The 27,665-nt window shown below is 28.4% G+C and overlaps 3 protein-coding genes across 8 annotated transcripts in view; 1 reads left to right on the forward strand and 2 right to left on the reverse strand.

The window, feature by feature from the left end:
• The window catches only part of LOC126846931 (neurobeachin), a 157,219-nt gene extending 133,311 nt beyond the window's left edge, over positions 1-23,908 (reverse strand). For 2 of the 5 annotated variants that reach the window (XM_050586833.1, XM_050586830.1), the window contains exon 1: positions 23,504-23,908. In XM_050586833.1, coding sequence (XP_050442790.1) covers positions 23,504-23,665 — 162 coding nt within the window. In that variant the 5' untranslated portion in view covers positions 23,666-23,908. Of the gene's footprint in view, positions 1-9,430; positions 9,650-23,503 lie in introns of those variants that run through there. The other 3 variants (XM_050586831.1, XM_050586829.1, XM_050586832.1) reach the window with 2 other exon arrangements.
• On the forward strand, positions 16,218-20,522 carry LOC126846935 (troponin C, isoallergen Bla g 6.0101-like). Of its 2 annotated transcripts, none has more exons than XM_050586838.1 (6): positions 16,218-16,363; positions 16,435-16,462; positions 16,615-16,755; positions 17,550-17,678; positions 17,773-17,904; positions 20,396-20,522. In XM_050586838.1, the coding sequence occupies exons 1-6, from the start codon at positions 16,352-16,354 to the stop codon at positions 20,428-20,430; spliced, it is 477 nt and encodes a 158-aa protein (XP_050442795.1). In that variant the 5' UTR covers positions 16,218-16,351; the 3' UTR covers positions 20,431-20,522. The 2 variants fall into 2 exon arrangements, with proteins under 2 accessions (XP_050442795.1, XP_050442796.1); XM_050586839.1 differs by having other exon boundaries at positions 16,219-16,354.
• A 1,570-nt stretch (positions 23,909-25,478) lies between the features above and the next one.
• LOC126846464 (AP-1 complex subunit mu-1) lies at positions 25,479-27,641 on the reverse strand. The gene is made up of 2 exons (XM_050585879.1): positions 26,612-27,641; positions 25,479-26,168 (listed from the first exon to the last, which is right to left on the reverse strand). The coding sequence occupies exons 1-2, from the start codon at positions 27,409-27,411 to the stop codon at positions 25,700-25,702; spliced, it is 1,269 nt and encodes a 422-aa protein (XP_050441836.1). The 5' UTR covers positions 27,412-27,641; the 3' UTR covers positions 25,479-25,699.
• Positions 27,642-27,665: the final 24 nt, after the last annotated feature.

A 27,665-nucleotide genomic window follows, 5' to 3' on the forward strand; every position in this document is an offset into this window, starting at 1 on the left:
ATAGTTAAAAATCGAAAAACCGGCAACCTTTCTTTTCCAGTTTTTGAAGGTGATGGAATTACCTTTAAAAACTTCACGCCCCCTCTTCGCCCACATATTAACTAGATACGATTTATAACTAATTAATGTGCTATGAGTATAGGTCGATCCAGTAATTCCGAAGTATATAAAAAAACATCTTTGTAAAATCAATTATTTATTATTTTTTTTTTTTATTTTGGAAATTGTATTTGACTGCTTTTCATTAAAAAAAAATGTTTATAAAGATAATAGCAACAAAAACTGATACTTAAATATTTATTATAAGATTATAATATTTGAAGTTCTCTTCTTTGAGGTGTGGTAAACAAAGGATCTTTTGTTAAAAGGACATGAACCATGTTTATTAAACACAATTTCGAGTTGTTTATTTAAATTTTAATTCTGTTGACTGTTAGTATACTTGGATCAAACACACAATTGAATTTTTTTTATAATATGGGTTTTTCACTCGCTGTATCACTTATAAAATCAAAATATTTTATTGTGTTATGCATGCGACCCTTTCTCGTACAATAGTACAATTGCAAAACCGAAAACGGATACTTTTATAGACCATAGCCCACGAGGTAAAGTGAATTGGAAAACACTATGCGTAAGGGGTTCAGAGGTATGGCAAACGGGTGTACTGTATAGCAGTGGTAATGGATGAAAGAACGATAAGCAACGACGAAATTGAACGTGGAAAATCGCATTCGGAATATTATAACAATGGCACAAAAACGTGTCGAACGAATATCTATCTCTCTTTAGTAGGATGTAGGAGGAAAAATGTGATATTAAAATTTTGTTCAGCATGCTACCACATCACATGAAAGAATAACTTTCCTGGAACTTTAATCTAACTCGAGTTTTTGAGTCATGTACGTAGCATGTTGAATACATATAAATAAAGTTATTTTTACATCATAGCTTTGAGACGAATGTCTTAGTTTGAAATATATAAATTCCCTATAACATGCTAACTAGCTTTGAAAATATAATAATGACGTGGCCACCGAGGCTTATTTATGTAATAAAAATGGGCAACTGACATTTTTTATGAAAATTTGTTATACCCACCTTCGGGCCTAAAAATAAAACACTTTAATTAAAATAAATATAATTATTACTATAGTTTTTATTTTAAAATATTAGTCTAGATGAAAACATAAATATATTTACATGTATTTTTAATAAAAATAAAACTAAATAATCTCTAAAAAAACTTAAATCTATAATGAGTGAACATGAAAATTAACAACTTTAGCGAGAGGAAAATTCGATTTGCTTGCTCGTTACTTTCTATGGAAATGGAACATAATCTGTTAAACGAAAAGTAGGTGATGATATTCTAAAGAAATTCCTAACTAATGAAATATGAGTCGCAAAAAGCGTCAAGTTATTAAAACAAGTATGGCATGAGAATGAAGCTCATTAATCATTACCATGAATAAAACTAAAAACAAAAGCCCGTCAAAATAGTGTTTGAATAGGTTCAAAAAAAAAAGCCACGATTAATTTTAATCGTAATATATTGTTCTCAGCTATCCACAATTAAGTTATGATTAAGTCGTCTTGCTTTGATCCTATTTCAAAAACTCTGTTTCTTATTTTTTAATAAAGGTAGCATTAGTAGCAGATCCTACTAATCCAACTATACAATTATACTAACTCTATTAATTTTAACAATACTAAAAAATATCACTGATATAAAATTAGTAAAACATATTTTTAGTTTTTAAGTATTCATTATAGATGATATTTATATATATATATATATATATATATATATATATATCATCAATATAATGAAAGAGAAATGTTAAATCGCCAATTATAAGCTCATTCCTGAATTTTTTTTTAAATTGTCAACACTACCCATATCATCAGTATAGCATGTAGTAAAATAAATGCATGACATTAAGCGATACCGTCAAAGAACATTAATTAACTAACTTTTTTCAAACCTAGTAAACATTATTTAATTTTGTTATTTAGTAAAAAAGGTTCTCTAAAGTTGTGCATAAAATACAGGTCTTTTTATTGTTTAAAGATTTATATATATCGCGCTAATTTTATAATTATATTAATTATAACTTTTTGGTTTTAAGTAATAAAACGGAAATAAAAGCGTATTGTATCCCCTGTCACGTGCAGTAAATAAAATTAAGCAAAACAGCAGACACTTCAAAATTTTTTTTAAAAAAAGGTTATGAATTACGACTGAGATGACTTTCTTTTAACTTAAAAAGGACATCTGACAAAATATATATTACTTTGAACTTTTCATAATAATCAAAGTTGTAGGGCATAACATAAATCATGCAAATGTACACAATTCTTTATGTTAACTCCAACTTCGGTGCGGGTATTATAGAATTGTATTATTTGATTAGCTAAAATATGAATATTGTTTTAAAATCAAGACAAACGAAACAAAAAAGTAATTTAAAAACTAAATTTGGACAAATATCTATATATAAAACAAGATATATAAAAGTAAAAATATGCTAAAAAAAATATTATATTTCAACGTAAGATGGGTGAGAATAATTAACAGGCAAGTACATATTTTTCCACGGTGTTATTTCAAACCATTAACGATAAAAATAAAACACTTGCCAATGTTTCGCGGCATGTAGTCATAATTGAATCATAACTTTTTAAACCTAATCTAATGAATTAAGTAAGTATAGAAAACCTGAATTATAACAATAATATTGAAACTAAAATTTAACCCTTCATAATGCCCTTACAATACTATACAAATCAATTTCTATAAAAAAAGGGTTTAACTATTTATCATTCTTGGAAAATAAATACAAATCAAAACCAATTCAGAGTGTATTCTTCTTTCTATAAAAAAAAAGAGATATCAATATTTGAGCATTATATTTTAGCGTCAGTTATTTTCTCGTATATTTTTTTACTGTCAAGATCATAGAGTATAGAACAACTATATCCCATGGAATAGTAAATAATATAAAGCTAATATACTCAGTCTGTCGTTAGCGCTGAACAAGACAACATTGTTGCCAAAATACGTATACGCTGTACGCTGAGTGTATTATTTTATGTTTAAGGGTTTTAAATATTAATTATTTTAAGCTAATATAAATTAAACTAACATTAAGTTGAAATAAGTAATCAAAATCGATTTATTCATATCATAAAAATTAGCACAAATCCTATTGGTGACCAAACATTTTTTAAGGTACCTAAATTAACATCAATAACCTCAATTCAATGTTGCCAAAAAACACATTTTTCATTCGGCGTACATAAAAACGATAGAAAGAAAAAGTTTCACGTGAAATTTTTGGTATGGATTTACACAAGGGAAATTATTATTATTATTTTATGTAAAGAATGAAGAGTTATTCTTTGTCTATTTATCACCTATTTACGATCCCCTAGAGGCTATAAAAATCGCTGGAGACAAGCTCCCAGCAAGCTTGCGAAGTATCCAGATTTCTGAGTTAGTCGCAGTAAAATTATAAAAGATTTGTTTGCCAAGAGGTACTGACCCAATATAAAAAACAGTTGTATAAATGTTTTTTTTCTCTGTAATATTGTTTTTTTCTAGAAACATTGAATTATTCATACAATCATCGCAATATACAAACTAAATCCGCCAGTCATTAGAGCCAATTCAGCGAGGCGGCTCTTGACAGAATAATTATCAACTCTTGAGTTTTACAAAATAAAAAATTTTAAAAAAAATCACAAACGTAAAATAATAAATCATTATTAAGCTGCTCTCTTGTTAACATATCATTTCTGTTGGTTACAAGTATGGTATGGACATTTGAAAATTTTCAAACAAATAAAATGTATTATTAATTATTCATCAGCATAATATACATACAAATATTATTGCTGGTCATTATACAAGTTAACTGTATAAATGCGAGATTAAGTAGTAAAATGAAATGTAACAGAGATCATTTGAAATGTTATAGTGGAATTTAGAATCATAAAAATGTGACACCTACCTAATTAATAAATTAATTGATTATGCACATCCCACACGTTTTTTTTCACAGATAACCCAATAATGGTCTATTATAATTAAGTGTTAATTTCTGAGCTATTATTTAGTTTCTTTACACTAACAGTTTTGCTAACATTAATTGTTTGCACCTAATTTGTGTCAGTTTATTTTGCACATCCCAGTCATTTATAAAGGAGAACGCTAAACTAGTGTTCGCCAAAGCTAACAGTTATAATAATTATTCATTATGGTCCGGTTGACTCGAATCTCGGATTTACAACTATCTGTCATCTAATTTTGTCTTAGTTTGGCCAACTCATCGACAATTCAGCTGGCGTCGCGAAAAATAAATGTCGCGTTTCGCCTCGGCGTTTTGGGCGTGTAATCTATTTAAAGAAGTACAGAAGAGGTCAGGTTTTTCCTAAGAAAGTTCTGAAGTTCAAGAAATAAAATATTGTTCAAATAAATTGAGTTACGGACGTAATCAACAACTTTAGAAAAAAAACCTATTTGCTTTTCTCGTAAACCGTATAGATTGTTTTGAACATATTTTTTTTGGCAAGAAACTAATTTTTTTGTCATCAAAAAATATTTTTGTTGAGAATTTTTCAAGTGTATTGGTTGAAAGCTCACAATGTGAGTCATTCGGCACTCACTTCTATACAATATGCATGCGCCATCCAATACAAACTTGTCACCCGCCAAGCATATTATTGTATTTTATAATTGAACAGCTATAGAGCTCGTTATCCGATTATATCCCGGTCAACGTGACGTACAATCGATAAAATATGCTAACGCCACACAATTTTTAATGAAAACGACTGATCTCCAGCAGACAGCGTTGATTTCTCCGTTAAAAGAGTAGGAATTATTATTAGTAGATTGCAGACTTTCATTTGTTTTTTTTATAGTTGTACAAGAAGACTTATCACACATAGAAAACAAACCATCATACTATTTACCATATAATTACCTAATAAAAAAGGAACACAAGGCGAAGTAGAGCTTTTGTATTTATAAGTGATCATTAAGTTTTAAATGGTGGATACGGAAGGAGACAAGCGCTCAGCGGAAAACATTTTTAATTACTTCAGATCGTTACCCGACCTGGCTTGAGGCAGGTTCGGTATACATGTTATCAGGTTGTAGATTGTTAAACAAAATACCAACTCTTATAGTATACTTAAAACCAAAAAAAAGACACATTTGTTAATAAAAACAGTACTTGTTTTATAATCTCCATTAACACCTTACTTAATAATTAACTATCAAAAGAATCGTATAAAGTTACTTGGTGTGAATTTCGAAACAATATAATAACAGGGCGCCTCGTCGAGTTAATCTCAAAATATAAGTATTCAAGTTATTCACACGTGGATATCTTAAATACACAGTGATGTAAGCAACTTGTCATATGTTTTTCTGTTTTCTTCTGGAATAACGTATTATAAATAAATAGCGCTGTACAATATTTCAGTTAATAATCAGAGACTATGTCGACAACATAATTTTGAAGTGTTTACTTCATTCTAAAGCGAACAACGAAATAATTTGAACCTATAAGCGTGAAGAACAATACAGCTCAGTTCGCCGGAAGCTACCCGGACTTTGTAATTGTCCTTGCACTCGGGATATCCGAACGAATAGAACAACGAGTGCGTGTAGTGCGGTTGCATTTTCAACGAGTCGTTTAAATGCCCCGCAAGAAATTGGGAGAACACAAAAGACAGATATTCAATGTTGGAAAGGAATAGAATTTAGCAATTTAGCAGTTACGGCCATACAAGTTGCTAACGATATACGTGAAGATATTTGATAATAGGCCACATTAAGATATCTGTACGTACATAGACACTATCGTGCATCACTGAAGATTTTAAATAGAAATGGGTTGTCTATACGCAATCCAAATGGCCAATTAAACTACACCGGTAAATAGTCGATAAAAAAATTAAGTATATTCTGTAATTTTAATCATAACTATTTTCTGTGCAAACGTTTAAATAATATCACAAACCATATAAATTAATAAAGTTATAAGTTATTATTAAGTTTAAAGTTCAAGTTTTAAAATTACTCATGCGAGATAGACAAAATATTATAACATTTCATACACATAGAAGCGAAGCAAATTACTTATCAATTGTTTGAGTTTTTTTTAAATAAATTATGACAGTTAATTATAACGAGTTGCATACATTTTTTCAATCATTATTCGGTACGCTAAAAGATATTTCGAAAATTGAGAAAAAATTAAAGATGTACGGTTACTAAAAAGAAAGCGGTACATTCAATCTGTTAAATTAACCGCAATCCGTTGCGTTTAACGTAGCCGACTTATTCAAGATGTTAAAATATCTGACACCGACAGTCTCTCTGGTAATTAAAACACATTACGACCATTTAATTAATTTTATTTTGCCTCCTTTAAAAAAAAAAAAAAATATTTTTATCTCTCGGATAAAAAATAAATACATTTATTAAAACCATTTTCTTAAGTTCTTTATACCGTCTGTTTCCCCTTATAAAAAAATATAAATCTATGCAAATTATATTCAGCATTACACAATATCTCCGAAATTTGCGCCTAATAATAAACGAACAAATGCTAAAATCAATAACGAAATGAGCGGGAATATAAATACCGTCGTATTTATTTCAAACAAATTTTTAAAATCTATGAAACTTGCCCAGAATAAACGTTCATTAAGGATGGATGCATGCGAAAACTTGTAATTACCAAAGTACTATATGACTAAATATTATTATTTTTATTTTTAATCTTGTTGGTATTAAATAATATTCTAGAAGTATTTTCATTTTAATCATAAAATGCATAAATTACAGTGATCTTAAATCAGGAAAATAAACTATCATAAAGATATCCGTTGTAGATGATTTTAACATCCTATATATATATATATATATATGTATAATATTATTTCTATTGCAGAGAATATGAGTAAAACGTAAAATATATTTCCTAAGGAGTGATGTAATGGCAAATTTTCGTAAAATCTTAATTTAGAGCTTGAACTATTGTGTACACTTATTAATATAATAATATAGATTCTTTACTGATTGCCATTTTTTTTGTCAGACTACCACAGTCATTTCTATAGGATAGATTACATTTTTTTTTCAACAGTACTTTTTTACGCTGGACAAGTATGTGAGGCCAGTATTGACAGTTGATTTTTTATAAATTAAAAAAAGAAATATTACAAATGAATAATTTTGTATGTGTTTAAGTTATCAAAAACCTAAAAACGCTAAGGCATAGATAAAGTTTTTCTCCATTGTAAAAATTGTGTACGGTTACTGTAAATACCGTATACTTGTCCCCTGCAAAACCATTTTTGGCAGATAAATAACGGGTGTGTAGCATCCTCTTTAAGTAAAATGTTTTGTAGTATCCAGTAAATCAAAGTGGTGCGTACATTCCATGCACAAAAGATAATATAAAACAAGGACACACGGTTAAAATGAAACGAATCTTATAAAAATAAGAAAGAATATTATACTGTAACGCCTTTAACCTTCAAAAGCTTATGTGCTGTTGCACAATTCCCTTTACAGAAAAATTACACTTGGAAACTGGATAATTTTACAGTATGATCATAAAAAAAACATTTATTCAGACGACGCTTGGATCTTAACCGAACAACTATATTCGTTTTTATTGTGCTCAAAACCCACCACCAAATGCCTTTATCCCTCTTCAAAGTCTCAATTTTGATAGCAAGGTATATGTATATAAACGTCTAGAATAATACGCTTCGTTTTTTTTTTACAGACTTTAAAACGAAAATCATAAAAATAACACTTAAAAATTTAATTAAAATATTTATTGTACATACAAATGGATTAAGCAAATACGATTTAATATCCATTAAACACTAATAAATTGATATAGATAATTTTTTAAATAACCATAAAATACGAAGACAAAAGTGTGTGTAGTTATCATATTCCCACACAAAATTGTACATTTAATTTACAAATTAAAGCGTATACAGATATACTAAAAATAAAAACAACTCCTCTGTTGATTATAGACATCTAACTAGATTGCTCAGCAGATAATTATTTTTTAATTTTTCCACTTTCCTTGAATTAAATTTAATGAAATTGCCAATTAAATATACAATATTCTAACCAGTTAACATTTTAAGAAGATCCATTTAGGTACAGCAAGAAAAATTAATGCATACAATTAACATTTGGGGTTTATGATTTTACATAGTCCTAAATATAGAAATAGAAAATTTTTAGTTGACTAACGATGGAAAATTCCCATGAAGTATTAGATAAATGTTTGTTCACGAATCATGCAAACAGTCTAAGAGCCTAAAGTATACTCTCCCGACTGAATTGCACGAAGTTAAATGTAGGCTTTGGTTAAATTGTATTGAATTATCATATACCAATTACTTTTTAAAGAATAAAAATTTAAAAAAAAAATGACATTCCTATTTGTTATTATACGTCGTTGTATAAACATTTACATAAATTATGCAAACGTATAATTTACAATACTATAGCTATATTTTCTGAAACAAGAACTGTATTGGTAATAAAACATTTGTTAAATAACTTTCAACTCGAAAATGCAGTCAACGTTCATAAATTTCTAAAAATTAAATTAAATCTAGAAAGTATAGATGATTAGACAAGTATAGATGATTTTAGTTTTAACAACAACGATTTTTTAGGAACTCTGGAATTTCCCGTCACCCTACTGAGATTTTACACAAAACTTCCTTTAGGCAATATCACGCATCCATTCACAACCTCATCCTGTCATTTCGACATTTTTAGACACCTCGGTTTTAGTTTTTCGCTACGACAGCATTTACTAAGAGCACAAACGTAGCAACATTGCCTATACGGAACGCCGTCCAACCATCACACAAAAAATGTTCTAGAGACGATGATTTTTGTTTATTGGTTGAACGATTTAAAGAAAACGTTGACATTACTCGAATGACCATTTCGTGATATTGCTTTTCGATATGTTTCACCTAACCGAAATATGAAATACTTCCACCCGTCAATACACATGCATAACGTGTCCACAAAATGACAGTTACGATAAAATTTAAACAATCGTTCGTTAAAATTATAAACTTTTTGACATTACAATTATTCTCTAAAAATTGTTTGTGTGGTTTTAATAAAACAAAAAGATTTCAATTAATCACTAGCAAATGAGTATTTTCAGTTATGTAACTGTCATCCTGAGACACAATGCTTAATATACATATATGATAATTATAAATAAAAACGCGTTTCTATACGGCCATTATTTTATAGAAACTCGATATTAATTGTTAACTATAAACAATTACGTGACATATCGGAGAAAGCAATTTCGTGTCATTAACCCGACGATTAGAACAAAAATAAAACCTATATAAGCAGCGGTGGTTCTACTGGACGACCCTTGACTACGGTGGCGGCGGATAAGCGAGTTATCAGGCAGCGGCGGCATAGGGTTGTTGCCGCCGAGTTCAACCGTACGAAATTTCCGACAGCAAAAATACTAGACAGACGTGTAGTGCACTTAAAAAAAAAAAAAAATCCACTCGAGTGGTCTTATAAAAAATAACACACGCGGATATACTACCGTAACTAGTACTTGACGACGGCGTCCAAGTCGAAACGGAGAGAAAACACCCGAAGACCGCCGACCCGTGTGCGAAAAACCGACGACTGCGGCGAGAGTGGCGGCACAGCAGACAGCCTCCCCCGAATCAACGAACGCCGGCAGAGGGTAGTGCAACCGCCGTTTGCCCGGCGGATAACCGGAACACGGTGCTGCCATCTTTAAGCGATAAATGACATCTCTTATATACTCATCATCGTATGTACTTATATTATAGTAGTCATAATCCGATGATCGCACCCGACGTTTGACGAATATCTCAATTTCTTTCACACGCGCACTACAAAGAAAATCGTACCAACACAATCTACTAGGCACTACCATAGGACGTTTTTTACTGCCCTTACACTAGGTCGTTATGCTATTATCTATTGTTTAAAAACATACATAAAAAAGCAAACATAATATTAACAAATAGCAATACAAATCCTAAAATTGTACAAAACAGTGCCGTGTTTATAATTATTTCACCCAAGGGTTTTTAGTAAAAAAAGGCTAATTCATTAGTAAAAACTGTTTAAAAAAAATCTCTTAAAACCCGGTCATTGCTTGTATAGTTTTCGGTATACTTTTGATGTTATCTAAATTTAAGGACTTTAAATGACTTTTGAAATGTATGATTTCATTCAGAAATAATTTTTCTAAATCATTTGAAAACATGTTTTGAAGTATTTCAGCAATTATTTTCCCCTTAGTCACTGAAATGGTAGCTAATTGAAGGAAACAAATATATTTTTCGAAAATTCATCGTAGGCGTTTTTTTTTTCTAAGTTTACATAGAATTTATACTTGAAGAAAAATAGTAATTTAATTTAAATTAAAAAATGTATTTCCCTGTAGTTGTATAAATATTTTTAAGGCAATTACTCCTTTTGAACCCCAAAAATGCATTTTTGATAATACCCTGGATTCAATAAATACAAATATAAACTGTTAGAGTTGTATGCCGAGGTGTGTCATAATAGCACCGTTATCGTGTTATTGCTAACAATAACCATTCCTTGTTATGAGTATATAAATTAAAAATCTTGTTTGGGCATTTCATACACTATTCTGGAGACGTTTATAATGAAATACGTGTTTACCATTGTTTATATACATGAATTATTTATTAATTTATTTCATTTGTTAATAAATAATGTACATTTATTAACTACCAGTAATATGCGCTTTAAATAATTTATTTCGATTATAAAATCGTGACACAAGCCTGTCAAAGGTAATGCATAGCTCTAACAGTAAACATTTTCATCAAAAGTCAACAGAGATAGATAAAAAATGAAATAAGTACACGTTTACCGTTATAACAAGAGAAAATAACTAAAGGCTGTTATATATATATATATATATATAACCAAAAACGATAAAAAATAATAGATATTTGTCTCAGCAACGACAACTATTAAAAGCCTATAAATTGCTGTCAGGTTCAAAGATTTTGCTGAGTTTAGCGAAGCGGACTAAAGGAAAAATTTATACGGTTGCGTTTTATTAATACAGCTCATGAATTACACGAGCTCAGTCCTATAATTTACAACGAGCTGCTGTCATGTCACAAAAATCCATTTAAAATGAACTTAAAATATCTAGAAAACAAAATACGTTATACGACTTCCTTATAATTATTATTTCTAAATGTTTATTTTATTTTTAGAATTGACAGCAGACATCAAGTTATATTACAGAAAAATATTATTTTTTTATCAACTACTGTACCGAGAGGGGAGTTAGGGAGTTTTAATAACTCCTACAATTAAGCTAGATATTATTAAAAGGATCGTTTTTTGTACATAAAAAACACCTGTCAACGTAACGTAAAGTTGATCAACGTTTCATAATATTTTTCTTATTTTTTTTTTACCTTACTTAAAAAGCATTTTTGAATAGACGCTATTGACAGCGTTAACGTTATAAATACGTATTTATATTACCCCATAAGGGGGCGCACGTGGAATTCAAGGAATGCAACTCCAAAGTCTGTTGCTTTAGAAAGGGTTCATAAAATTCTTTAAAAGTGTTACAGTGCAGTGCAGTGAATGGATCACACTCAATGTGGTTAAATAAAGCTCCATATATTTCAATAAATGGCCCTCTTTTGTTTAATTTTAAAATATTAAATCATCTATAATGCGACTATATTTTTTAGTTATATAGATCAAATGTAATTTATCTTTTGTGAACCATAACTAACTAACAAGGGTCCAATTATTGTTACAGAGCCGATTTTAATTGGCTATATACCCTGCGATTTATGGTCATGCAACCTAGTATGAATTAACCAGACCAGTCTCTGGTAAAAAATATAAGAGCAATTTTCGATAATATTAATTGGGATGTCAGGACTATGAGAATCATAAAACCAACACGTATAGTTTAAAATATCCAAAATATCAACTTTAAAAAAATTATTGATTAACATTTTAGCATAACAACGTCCAACGTAATGGAAATGAGTAAGCAATTGACGAGATTTTTATTATTAATTGCAATTAAAACTTTCTTTGTTATTGTTTTAAGTTTGTTTTTTTAACAATCAGTTATAACAAAGACATTTATGATCATTAAAACAAAACCAAAAAAATCATATCAAGGAAGAAATAACATTTTATGTTTAACAAAACAAACGAGAATAGTATTGCAAATGTATACTTTAGAGAATCGACAAATGCAAACACTAAGGAGTAGTAATTGGATTTTAATTATTAAAGCAATGTCAAATACACTAAAATAATTATATTATTAATATTGTTTATAATCGCATTTCAGCAGCAATTCATATATTCATTAAAACGAATTCCGCTTAAGAAGAACCCTTTTCTTATTAGGAACACTTCTTAGTTTAATAAGTTCATGTAATATTAATATTATTAATTAAAATATTCCATTCGCTAATTGCAAAATAAATTAAAACGGTAAAACAAGCAAATTGTGATACCAGATTTGTATACAGATATTAAATTAGTAGATATACTGTTTATTTTGTTATCAATTGTGATGCTCATTTAAACAGTAAATAGAGAATTTTCATTTACACAGTTGCAAAATACACTTCCAAGCAGGGATGCATTAACCGTTAATTTTGTGTTACGTTTGCTAACATTAAAAGTCACGAACAATATAAAATGATTCGTTGAACTGTTCCAAATAAATGTTATAGATTTGTTCATTTAAATAAAAAATGTTGAACTTATTTTCCAATTGTACTTAAATTCAACAAGTAACACATTTTTCAATACAAGGAAAAGTTATATTTTTACTTTAATTTTACAAAATCAAATTTTCTGTTAAAAACTTTTATATATTACCTTGAAATTCTTATTTTAAAACATAAGTTCATATTATGAAGATATTATATAGTAGGCGTGGAAAATATTTTAATTTCTATTACTTATACAAAAATAATTGTAGATAATGAACACTGGGATAAAAAGCTAGAAAATAAAAAAAAAAATTAAAAGAATAATATAAAATTAATACTCTGTTCTATTCCAAAGTACATTATTCCGGTTGGATTTTAACTCAGTCCAAATTTGGTTGGGTTGGGTTCGAACCTTCGACTGTAAACGAGAAGGTAAACCGGGCTTATTAACAAATTACATTTATTGAGTATGGTTCAATCAAGCCGCGAAACCAATTTATAATATTATGCTTAATGTAGCCGGCGATAAAGGTTGGAAGGGTTGTGATGAGGTTTCATGAGATGCAAAAATTAGTACATTAGCTAGAAAAATTTGCCTACGTGTAATGTAAGCATTTTTCTAAAATAAGTTAAAGACTGATAAATTATAATTAACCAAATAATTGAACTTTTATTTTAAAAGTTTTAAAAATAACTTTTTTAATTCCATGAAACTGTTTTAAAAAAAATATATGTAACAGTTTTAAATAAAAATTATTATTTTGTATAATAAGTTTAAAATATAAATTTTTTTTTTAATGTTTTAATCATAAATGTGTTTCATTTAAGTACAGGAAGTTAATGAGTAAGTTGTATGAACAAAGGTTAAACTTAAAAATGTACGTACAGTTGTTAAACAAATATTATGTTTAGCTCGTTATTTACTGATGAACTGAACGTTGTAATTTTATTTAACTGTTCATACTCATAATGTAACGGAACTCTACTTCCAAGTATAATGTAAAAACATTTTTTAAAAAAATACTGATTTGTAACAATGTTAGTTATACTACTAACATACTACTAATTACATAGATTTACTTAATTAACTTTTACAGAAACCCGCGTTCGCCCACTAATTCTCTAATGCAAAACTATGCTACAAACTCGACAGGTAAATATGTTTACCTTTTTGTTAGTTGTAAATTCCCTCAGTTTCACTAAACGTAACAACTATAAATCGTCAATAGAAAAAATAATATATGATTTGAATCATTCGTCTTAAGATACTTAGATAAACTTGAGTTATAACAATATAAATATATATATATATATATATATATATATATATATATATATATATAAAAAAACCAGAAAAATATGTTTAGAATATTAATATAACAAAATTGAAATACAATAAGATACAGTCGAACAATATGAAATAATGTTAAAAAATTAAAATTAATTGTTTTTTCTTTCCTCTGCAAAAATGGGCTCTTTTAATACAGAACAAGACCACAAAAACCAAAGACCAATTATCACTGATTAGCACGAATAGCAAAGGCAGACATATTAAAGACAACGCTGTTGGAAAAGTAAGCTAATTGTTTTTCTTTTCTTAAATACACATAGGTTACAGAAACAAATTGAAAAAACTTCTGTAGGTAATCTATTATTACTAGAGCTCGAAACGACTTTTGTAATATTGATTTAAGTAATGTTGTGTGTATGCATCAATAAATAGTTAAAAACGTAATCAAGAAATACATTTTTGCCCCCCAATAGCTCAAAGCAGAAAAACATTTAATATACAACCGAAATAATGATACAAATATTAGCTGGTAAAACCCGTATCTCGTATTGTTATTACATTGTTGGTAGTTTTGCATAGTATGGATGAAATAGTAGTAAGTACAATAAATAATTTGCGAACGGCGAGAGGAGTGAAACAAGGGGTACGAGCGAGAGAATTTTGAAATAGGTACAGCAGGAAAGCCTGTTTAACTTCACGTTGCAAAATACACCGTACAACTTGTGTATAAGCCACACTGCCAGTCGACTACCGGGAGCTATTACCTGCTGGGGAGAATCGGCCGGAATTATAAAACAATTATTTAAGACTAAATATTAAGTTTTGCAACTTAAACGTGTCACTCTCACTCACACACACACACATACACGTGTATGATGATAAATGAAATATTTTTTTCATAAACACAATTAAATATAATAATTCATAGAACAGTAAATCAAAAAACATGTAGCAATAATACAGCTACGAACGAGTACGATATAAGCATATTACAATATTAGTAAATAATGCGATGTGGTTGCTGACATTCGCTAAGCGACCATAGCACTAGAGTAAGAAGAAGAATATTTAAAAAATAGCATAGTGTACACAGTACACTGTACGTTATGGTTGCCCGGCGCTTGACTCCTTTTTTGGTCACTGCCAAGACCATTATTACTTTGATTTTTATTTATAATATTTAATAATATTATGTTATACTATTATTTTTTAATATTTAACAATTAAGAAAGTTGTGTAAAAATTGCCTTGCAACGTTCATGAGATCATCTGAAAAAATCACTCTTATAAAGTAGTTCCACTTTTATTTGTACTACCAAAAAGGCAATTTAAAAACGTTTTTAACGTCACAAACTAATGAACCCCATACAATGCCCCTGATCAAAACTGTAAATTGTAACACTCATAAGTTGTACAATCTCTCTTCTTCATACAAATTTAAAGGTTTAGGTTTGTAAAACGTTATTTTATAAATATTTTAATTTTGTGATGATACAGTCTACGGAAATACAAAAGTTTAACGTTTAATTTTTACTACAATAAACGTTGGTTTGTCGTACTTTTGAACTAGGACGTCGATATAGAGTCTTGTAAGTAAAAATTGATTTGCACGAACGCCAAATGACATTTAAATTTAAACTCAACAAAACCATAATCGAATGCCAAAATAGTGTCCAATGCACCACTTATTTATAAAAATTTCTTTTAACCATATGACTTCTAAAAAACCGATAAAATAGCTAAAACAAGTTAAAAATAGCAATATTTCTTTAAGATATAGAGAGAACAGTATACAATACGATTAATAATTTAATGCTTATCTACCAAAAATATCGGTTAATTAACTCGCAAAACAAAATACAATTTTACTAACAATATGATTTGTTAGAATATTACTGCTACAGACGTTCTAGAAGATCGTTGCTTTGACGAAATAAAGAGAACAATTTCTCTGATAATAAACACCATAAATATTCTATACTTTTAACCAGGGAATTTCTACACAAATAGTTCACGGAATAGACAGTCCGTATAGGCGAAATAATAACTTGAACACCAGCCGGTAGAGAGACAATCGGTACTTGGCTTCAGACCATTTAATTATTTGACGTTTGTCAGTCGGCTGTCTTAAGTGCTATAGTAGACACCTTTAAATTTAATTCTTGGATATAGTATTCGTCGGCGAGAGCGACGCGATTTTTATAGTTGTTTTTCGTATTTTATAGACGTAACAAAATGGTATCAAAAGTAAATTGTCTTTAATTAAATAATGAAATATACTATAGGCAACCTTGTAATACTATGTATTTAATTTTCAGGACGACCTCGATAAAGATCAAATAGCCCGTGAGTATATTATATTTTTCTATTTAACTTTGTTATTTACATCATACGTTTTTAGTATGTACTCATTGATTATACCGATTATAAGAAAATAATTTTATTTTGAATCAATATGTATAAAATAGTTATTAATCTGTACATTTATTTGACAATAGTCTTAAAACGGGCATTTGACGCATTCGCCCAGGACAAAGGTCACATAGAAACAAATATGGTGGGCACAATCCTCCAAATGCTGGGTCATGAGGTGTCTGAAGATAGATTACAAGAAATTATAGCTGAAGTTGACGCAGACGGTAAGTCATACAAAGTTAGATAGGGAAACCATAACTTATTTAAGGGGCCCGGTCCCAAAATTGTATTGCTTACAGAAAAAACAATAACGCCTCATAAAGTAATCGGATTTTAATAATTTTTCTTTTGTTTTCGACAGTACGCATAAATCTCATATTTTTTATTCAACTAACAAAAAAAAAATCGTATAGTTAAGTTAAACATTTTAAGACATAAACATATATTATAGCTATAGAAATATTATACATGAAAATCGGAACTCTATGCGAACTGTAAAAAGTTTTCCAAATCTATCAAAATTCGAACTTATTATGAGGCATCGCCATTTTTCCCGTTAAGCAATTTTAACCATCAAAATCACTATAACTTAAAGAGAAATGTCTATAGTTAAAACTATACCTTAAAGCTAATACTAGTTACAAACTTGAAAATTATTTAACATAATACAAATTTATTAAAACAACATTTTTGTCAAATAATGCCTATATTTATCCCATAATACAAAGAAAGGTTAATAAACGTTATTTTTCTACTTAAAATTCTGGTAATATACATTAAAAGTACTATTAAGCTTAAAAGATGAAATTCTTAAAAAACCTATATCCTTATTTTTGCCATGATCAAGTTATGCTCGTTGAGTAATATTTATACTATTTTTTATTTAATAAGAATTTAATTATTAGAATAATAATATTACTTATTTAATAACAGTTAGCTCTTATTGTTAATCTATAACTTAATTATAGTATAGTGTTAAACCAATCATAAAGTGAAAATATTAATACATTATTAACAGGTTCTGGAGAATTGGAATTCGAAGAATTTGTTGCGTTAGCAGCTGGATTTTTAACAGAAGATGAACCGGAAGATGCAGAAGCCATGCAAGCTGAATTAAAAGAAGCTTTCAGATTATATGACAAAGAAGGTTGTTATACTAATAAATGGTTAAACTATAGCTTAGTATAAGATTATTATTGAAGATAAGTATTATAACGTCAAGTTTTTTTTCTTTTGTTTAGGCAACGGTTATATAACTACAGATGTCTTACGAGAGATTCTAAAAGAATTAGATGATAAAATTACCAACGAAGATTTGGACATGATGATAGAAGAAATCGATTCAGACGGTTCTGGAACTGTGGATTTTGATGGTTCGTATTTTTGTACAATTGATTTACAATAATTATGCTTTTTAGATACAGGTACAAGACCTTGCGGACTGGGAATGTAGTTTTAGAAGCATTGCATCATCCATTTCCTAAAATGTGGTACTAAGTAACTTCTAGTAATTCTGTTCATATATGAACACGTAAATGTAAAAAAAATTAGGTATTTTTGGGTGATCGCGACTACCTAAATATGCAGTGGACTACCGCACTGATGGTCACAAACCCGTTAGGTATTCGCGATAAACCAAAAGTACCAAAAATGAATACAAATTAAGCCAAAATATATGACTATATGACTTAATTATTAAATTTAAAATCAGCTGTGTGATATTTTGTTTAATCTTAAAAATATCTAGTTAATTTGACACGTAATTTTAAAATACAATAACTAATAGCTTAATAGAATATATTATAAGTAAAAATGTTTGACAATCCATATAAACCTTAATGCCTAACGTATCAGAAGCTCTCAGTAATATTAATACAATTATTATGGACATTTACTGATCATATCATCAGTCAATTCAAACACTAAATGTCAAAATTTACTACTTTATTTAGTGGCATCAACACATTGTTTGTACAGCTGTTGAGTAAACAGAGCGGGCTATTGATTATAGTCCCATGTGCATGAGGTCAAACTCATAGTTAAAAGCATTCGTTAACACAGTATATTGCTAGAAAATGAATAATAACATGTCTAGTTACTTTTTAAACTAATAAATGCTTTCAACCTTATGCAAAACTGAGACTTCATTTATTGTTTGATAAATAGCTTCACGAATACCTATCATAATAAATAAGCGAATCAATTAAATAATAAATTTAATTAGTTTTTATAACTATATTTGACCCGACAAAATAAAATCGCGAACACTGTAAAACAAATTCTATTGTTTACATACAGATTTATATATATATATATATACATACTTATATGTAAAAGTAAATAAAGTAAAGGAACGAAAAATATTGAATCGTTGAACTCAGCGTTTAAGTCTAAATTATAACGCTTTATAAGATACCACACGTGTATTATATTTTAATACACCCATCATAAATTTATTGAATAAATTCGGAGATGTGATTGCCTTTATTATAAAACTTGTATTTTTATAACAAAAAAAAAAGAACATTAAAAATATATTGAGTGGAACGATATGCTTATCTGGTTAAACGCCAACATTCTTTTCTTGGCGACCGAGCAGCTTAGCTCTCCAATACGACCCAAATAATTTTTTATTATAAAAAAAAACTAGAAATAAACTATTTAAAATTACTTTTAAGTATTATATATAAACAAAACACTTGGATAAAATAATGCTGCATCCTGCATGAAAAACGTCAACATAAACATAATGACATCTAGCAGTATTTATTAACCATCAAAAATCTGACTTGATTAAAATGACGATTTAATTTGGTAATTTCCGACGTAAGACTGTATTATGATCTCTTTAATGACTTGGCTATACTCAAGATTTTATCAAATACCAAATTATACCTAGGTACTCCTTTTGTGTGGTGCCAAACAATTAAAGTGTGAAAAGAATTTGTATTCTAATAATACATTAAGATAAAATAACGTTTTTGCCATTATTAGCTGAATATGCTATCCCTGGATTACGGGTATAGACGATGTCCTTGAAGACCGCTACAGGATTAATCTTATTTATTTAATAGAATATTTATATTACATTAACCGGGATGCACAAATATTGATACTGAGTATAATAATATAGAGTTCATTAATGATAACTAAACCGATGGCTAGATTCGTATAAAACAGTTAAGTGTAACTTAAAATGAACGAAGAAAAAAATATTAATCTAATGCTGTTTATACATCATTTTATGGGCAATATTTGACAAACATTTATTTAGTAACCATTTTAAGTATGCCGACTAATTTAAATGTAAAAAAATATTAAGTTAAGTTATTTTTCTCCGAGTTATGGCGAAATTTTGATATAAAATGACTTTCGTAGAAGTTATTTTCCGGCGTGTCTATTGGACGGAATTAAATTTTTATTTTTTTTATGTGAAGCTTACTATTTTCTTTATAGGGGATTAGAGACCAATTTTTGATTTAGCAATCAGAAAATTAGTTAGATTTATTAAAAAATATCATAAGAAAAAGTAAAAATATAAACGCTTATAATAAAACGTTGAAAAGAGAAATATAAAAAAATCGTCTTTTTAGCCTCCATAGAGGTGTTATACTTAATAAAAATAAAAAAATGTAATCTGTTTAGTTAACAATACAGAATGTGACTTCTTGTTTTAGTCTTTATTTGAATACGATTTGGCGCTTTCCGTTCCCCTTAATAAGGAACCAAAACTTAATCATTGTATGCGAATGACATGCCAACATTTTAAGAAAAACACAAGTTATAAAATTACAAGACAAAATACAGACACGTCAGGAAAATGTTAATACCACGAATTTAATTACAAATTTTTATCGGTTACAGAATTCATGGAAGTAATGACTGGCGGAGATGACTAAACATCATAAAATTAATTAATTTGAATGTTGTGGTTTGTATATGTTTCGTTTTAATAGACCGTTTGTTTGAATTAAACACATTTTGAGCTGAATACCTAGTAGTATTGTTTGAACACATATTGTTAGCTAGACACATAGCTCGCACAACAATAACCTGAATATACTATATCGAATTAACAATAACCATTTTACGAGCTCGAAGAAGTAGAATTCAAGTATAAGCTCGTATGTTACATTTTTTTTAGTTTCTATTAACTGTAAGTGTACAAGAATTCGTTTTTTTTTTTAAATTATAAAATAATAATAAAATTACAGTTAATGATTACCACGTTTCTTAATAATGTGAATTTTTTATATATGTTACATTTTTTATATATAATACTTAACCACGGTTAAATATTGCCGATACACCACAGAATAATTTTTTATGGGCGGGATTTAAGGGTAAGCAACTTCAACAAAAATGTACCAACACAAAAGACAAAACATAGTTTTTAAAAACTAAATGTTTTTCAGAATTAAACAACCATTTTACAATATAAAAAAAAAAAAAAGTTAAAAACAAATTTGTTTTGTCCGAGTTATTCTCTCCAAGACAAATAAAATCTACTGGTCTGGAAAAATAACTCTATTAAAAAAAAACTTATTTTAACCTTTTTTTTTAACTTCTGTAATTGTTGTCCAATAAATCAGATATTATGTTTTGGAAAAATTGTTTATTTAAGTAAGCCAGTAATATGTGATTTTTGCTTGGAACTTCATTTCGACCCTAATGATTTTTAAAACTAAGTACTATCAATATACAGTCAAAAACATAAAAATACTAACAATAGTATAATTAAATAGTGAATTGGAAAATTTACGAATGGGGAAAAAAGCTGTCTTTTATACTTCGTATAAGTAAAAAGCATACTCCTTTATTATTTAGAGCAAGTAGCACCAGTAATAATGCCTCAGGCTTTAATCTAGATTTAGAAAAATATTGATTTTTGTAATGATCATTAAAAATAAATTATATTATGAGTCAGATCATGACAAATTAATAAGGTATGCCTTTTCTTACCTATTATTAAAGTATTTCGTTCTAAATAGGTAACATTTTTTTAAAAAAATAGCGCAAAGCAATATTTAGCAGGTCAATCTTGTTAATTTTTTTTTTTCAATTATAGATGGGTAATTTTTAACAATATTGTTAAATTATGCATTCAATGTAAAAAAAAATAGGAGCACAATTAATTTTTACTATTTTAAAACTTAATTTACCATTAATTGATCAAATATTACTTTTTCAAAGGAACTTCAAGTTTCTAAAAATTAAAAAATCGTTTGAGGCGTTTTTTTTTGTATATGCCTTTGGGATTTTTGTAGTACATTAAAAACAATATTGTCAGCCTATTTAGCAAAGGACGTAATTCCAAAGAAAATCAATTTTCAGTATATATTACCATTTAAAAAAAAATTGTGTGTTGGCTAGTATAATAATGGTTATATTTCAGTGATTATACCCACATTGATGCATTACGTAAATATTTAAAACCTTACATACCTACTACAATTTAGGTTTATAGTTAATTATTATAATGTTTTGATAAGTGTAATAGAATTTTAAATACTAAATTTGATTATACTTAATACACCTTAGTTGGTTAATTATTTTAGTTAATAATTGGAATTAATAAATTATTGTAAATGAGTCACACGGTAAATTTTAGTTAAGCACATTAGTAATTATCAAAAATACTGACTATTTTTAAAATACCTACTATTACCGATAATGCCTGAATAATAAGTATAGCTATTAAAAACGTCAAATTCCAATAGACCTAGACTAAAATATACCATAGATAGGCAATTTAATGTGACACTCCCCAACATATACATAATACACTTGCATTTTTTAATAAATTGTCTATCTATACTACAATTAGTCTAAAATTACTAATAGCTGTCTATAATTACTCTATGATAAAAGATATAACAAAATACTAAATAGTGTTAGTATATTATATCACTAGTGTTACACACACAAAATGTATGTAGCACAAAAATGAAGTTGTGTTTTGTATGATGTATACATAAATAATAATACTAATAATTAAAAACAGAAAATTATGTGTTAACAAAATAGTTTTTAATTAAAATTTAATAACACCGAGTGTGAATTAGAGCTAAATTACTCTACACAATGTGTTGCAAACATTGGCAATTCAAGAAAAAAATGAATATTGTTTTACTAAACAGTGTAAAATGTTTGTAAACATTAATAATGCTGAGATAAGATTTTAGTTATGTTACTTTACATGTTACTATACTATTCTAAAAACGCATCTTTAATTTTGTTAGTTTTTCTTTTCTTTACTCAATGTTTTTTAACTTATAGCGCAATACAGGGTGATCATTTTATCGTGAACCACTCAATAACTCATAGGGTTTAATAAGAAATTAAATTTTTGTTTTTACTCCCCTCCCAATTTAGTGTTTTTGATAGAAGTTTTTGAAACTTAAATGGTAATACATACATTTTATTAACTTTTTAAGTTTAGAATAATGTACTACAAATTTTGACTGATTGATAACCAGTTTTGAACAACTAATACTGGTTATCGACCAGTCAATGAAGATATTGAGTGGTTAACGATAAAATGATCACCCTGTATAAATAATATGTTACACAATATTCGAAAACAGCAAAATATGACAAAAAAAGACTAAGGTAAATGGTTAGGAACCGCCGAGTAGTACAATCTAAGTTAAGTACGTATTCGACTAACTTTTAATAGCAATTCTTTAGAAACTACACTGAGTACAAATACTAATTTTAGTATTTCAGTATGATCAATTATTCAAATTCATAACACATAATTCAAATATATTTATACATACATATTTCTTTTTTTCAAATCTGATTCCTCTTTATTAAATATTAATTTTGGACACGAGCAATAAATAAGCACACGTCTTAGGGAATTGCAGTTTTGCATATTTTACAACAGCTCATTTGAAATGAATTCAAATAGAGAGCAAGACTAATGTATCATTGTTATCACTTGACAATAGCAACTAATTGGCTTACCAGGTGTAAAACGGTGTTCACCACCTCCTTGTTGGTAACTTGGCCCACTTCGACGAGCCCAATGAGCACGCCAAATTTCAAATTGTCAGCAGTGGCCATTGTCACGACTTGATCAGGTCTTTTGATGTCATCAAGTTCAATAGGAATGGCCGGATCCTCCATCGGTGCAAGAGTCCGCGCACCCAGTTTCCACGATAAAAAAAAAAAGATCCCTACCACATTTACAACAAACACATAGATGTACACGACCAGTAAATGACGGCCTATCCCGAAAACATTTCACATAATTTCAGAACGAAACGATTTCATTCAAAAAACGTTCGACCAATGCATATTACTGCATTTATCAATAATAGTACGAGCTGTATATCTCTGGAAATTGTTTACACTTTACACCGCAGATAAGTATATTGACAAGTCGGCAGTCGATTGGGCCGTAAACTTTAGTTGATAAGACAAACGATTTGATAACACGCGCATGCAGTGCGACCAAATATCTAAATATGTTAATATTTTCCAACACAACAACAGCGTACCAAGTTCGTACTACGAATTCATTCATCATACTGTTAGTCTTATAATATATTTTTTAGTATAGGTAGTAAATTTTTTTAGTATATTTTCATTACCTACTGTAACCAGAATTAGTCTCATAATTTATGTAGAATATTTGTAATTTTTTCATACACACACGAATCGTTTTACAGTACGGAAAAGTAATTAAATGTTTTATTTAATTTTCTGTTACTATATTACAAAATTGTTTAACCTCCAACAATAAACATTTAAATTTCACATAAAAATAATAAGTGAATCAGTTAAATGTGACTATCAAGTATTTATTAGTACTTACTATGTATTCTTCTATTGTTTAAATAATCATCTATATTATTACAAATAACGGGGGTTCAAAAAAAGTTCTAGAACTTTTTCAAAAAAACTACAATTTTAACAATAAGATAAAAATAGTCAATCTAAAAAATTTTTATAAAAAAAAACAATAATTTTGAAACAAAAATGAAAGTCCATACTAACAGCTATTTAAAAAATTCTTTTAGAACAGTTATACAGAAAGTTTTGTAAAAAAGTTGCAAAAAAAAAATAAAAACTTATTCATAAAAGTTTTTAGTTATTTAGCGTAAAAAAAATGGTCTACTTCCATAATTGTTTTTAAATAAAATATATTTTTTTTAATTCGATTACTGTAAATAACATAAAATACCTATACCATTAATACTATTAATTTGTTTTTTAAAGGAGATATTTATACTGTAGAAGTATTATTATTTATTTTGTAAAACCTGTTTATTAAATTATGTTTAATTTTTGAAGTGTATACTCTACAGATCTGTATGTAATCAAATATACCCATTCGTTTACAATAAAAAAAATTCACAATACATTCATATAATGTTTCAGTTTTATGTATGATACTAATCTACACTGTTGTGTACTCATTTGTAAACAAAATTACAGTTTTTTGCATGATCAGAAAAATAAAAACCAGCATATCAAGGTTAGGGTATAGTGGAGATATAGAAAATTGGGTTATAGAAGTCACAGGTCTTCAGGAGTTGCTATAGCTAAAAATAATAAAAATATAATACATATCATTGTAACACCAAAACCGTCCACTATTATTAGTTTATTCATGGTATTAAAACAATTATTCCATAAAATTATTTTTTAAGAAAATGAATTAAAAACACGAATATGACTATAGTTTTATTATAAGTAAAACAGTTATACAGTTATACTTACTATACAGTTTTTTAAATATATATAAACAGTAAACACAATATTTTGACAAAATCAAAAAAAAATTGCAAAAAAAGGCTTATTTTAACTAAATTAAATATTTGTATGGTAAATGAATATTAACAATAATAATGTTACATAAAATAATTGTTTAAAATGTAAAAAAATCTTTACTATACAACTATTATGCTCATTCATCATAACTTTTTTGTATATTACTCAAAATTACATTAGTAAAATAAAATTAACGTGAAGTTTAAATGACAAAATGATTAATACAACAATTAGGACGGAACAATAAGTTGTAATCGTAAGACTAAAACTAATTTCATATTATTAATATTAGCAAAAAAAAAAATTCTTTATATAATTATATTTTTAAATATATAAAACTAATTCATAATGGAATTAACTTAGTACTACATCAAAATACAGGTTTTAGTTAGTTCTTAATTGATAATCTCCATTTTGAGTAATATATCGCACCCACGGTAATGCTTGATAGCCGCTTTTCTCAATAATTTTTAAGTACCTAACCTGTATTCCTGAAGTTGTAAAGTACGGTATTTCAAATCTCACCTGAATGGGCGGTCTTCCTTCAGTTTCTTCACATTCGACACTTGGCAAACCAAAATGCGCCCTCATCAAGTACTCTTTGCCTCCAGGGAATGACTTTATCGACCACACTAGAGCATTTTGCTCCGGCATGTACTTAACTGAGCCGACTGTAGTTTTAAACTTCGGAGAGTCAGCGTCCATCGGAACTTGAATAACTACCTCAACATTATTAGCTGTAGAGCGTCTTTTGAACTGTGATTTCGCTTTCACTATGTATTCAACACGGCTATGGGCATGCCTTTCAATGACACTCTCAATCCAAATTAAAGGTTTAATATGTGTACTCAACCTGTGAAAATAAAAACAAATTTGCTAATATAATTAAATTAATACTCAAATCTTATTTATACGTCACATTTTACAAATAAAAATTATATTATACTATTTGAATCCAAATATTTTTTCAAAACTTAAATCGGATTATTTTTAAGAACATGAAAGCTTATACATAAGAACTGTTCAAAATAAAAATATATGTTTTTAAAACAAATTAAGCCTGCATGTGTTATAAAAATTGAAAAACAAATTAAATATCAAAATAGATCCTTCTTTCCTGTGTTAATATATGTTTATAAATTTTAGCTTAATGTTAAGTTTAGTGAAAAATTACCTATACGAACGCTCCTAAAAATTCTAGTTTATAGTTCACTGTTCCAGTAATAAACTTTTAATTGCCAATACAGTACACACTGGTTTTAATTTTATAAATGTTAAACTCAATGTAATAATTACCGGTATGTCATAAGATCAAATTCGCCGTCTGGTGGAATAAATGATATGGTTCTGTCATTTTCGAATCTTGAGAGACGTACACACTGGTGAAATTTAACATCTTCTAGCTCTACGGATTTAGATTTACCTCTTCCAGTACTTTCAAAAAGAACTTTATCATTAAGCCCTAATCTCAACTCGGGCATACCAGACAAATACACTCTCATTTTAATTGAGCCCACAATTTCACTTCTCAAAACATTACCATTGACACTAGCTAATAAATTTACAGATTCTATCACATCTAAGAACACTTCATTTTTCCTGTATTTAAGCCCTTCAGAACGCCAGGACACAGCGTTAGTGACAGCCATTGGAATTCTCGGTTGTATTTCGAGTTTGTGTCCATCTTGAGTGATATACTCTTGTAAAATTTTGCTATCGGTTGTTTGTGGGTAACCAAAATCTAAAAGTTCGTCGAGCAATTCATAAATAACAACAAAATTATCACGTATGCTTTCCTCTTCAATTTCTTTGAAATATTCATTCATCACACGTACAATTTTGTGCAGGAAAACAAATACTAGCATAATATTAGCATTTTTCTTAGTCGTTGATACAACATACAGATTGTTACATTTTATATATGTAAATGTACACTCATCCGTTTGTAATAAAGGCGTTAGTGAACCTTCTTCTTCTTTCTCCATCAACAGTGGCATGAACTTTTCAATGACATTAGGTGCGATATCTCCTCGATAGTTCTTCGATATCAACACCTTACCTTTGACATCCAGTATATAAATCGCTGAAGCAGACATAACAGCCGAATTAGTGATCCAAATATGTATAAATATGTATTAATTCATGGAACTGCGTACGCAGTCGCAGGTCGTCCGGGACTGATAACTTTGGTCCAAATTGAAATGCCAAAATAATTTGGATTCTCAAGAATGCAACAATATAATACTCGAAGTGAATCGAATTTAATTCCACGTCCGACTACAGTCTACACCCTACACCATTTATAACGTCTTATCAGCACCATATAATTTTAGAAGACTGCTTAGTGCTT

This window comes from Adelges cooleyi, unplaced genomic scaffold (genome assembly GCF_023614345.1).
Source record: "Adelges cooleyi isolate 19-005CV unplaced genomic scaffold, UGA_ACOO_1.1 ACOO_flye_CR_arks_rails_tigmint_CR_PRNA_9, whole genome shotgun sequence".
Taxonomy (NCBI): Eukaryota; Metazoa; Arthropoda; class Insecta; order Hemiptera; family Adelgidae; genus Adelges; species Adelges cooleyi.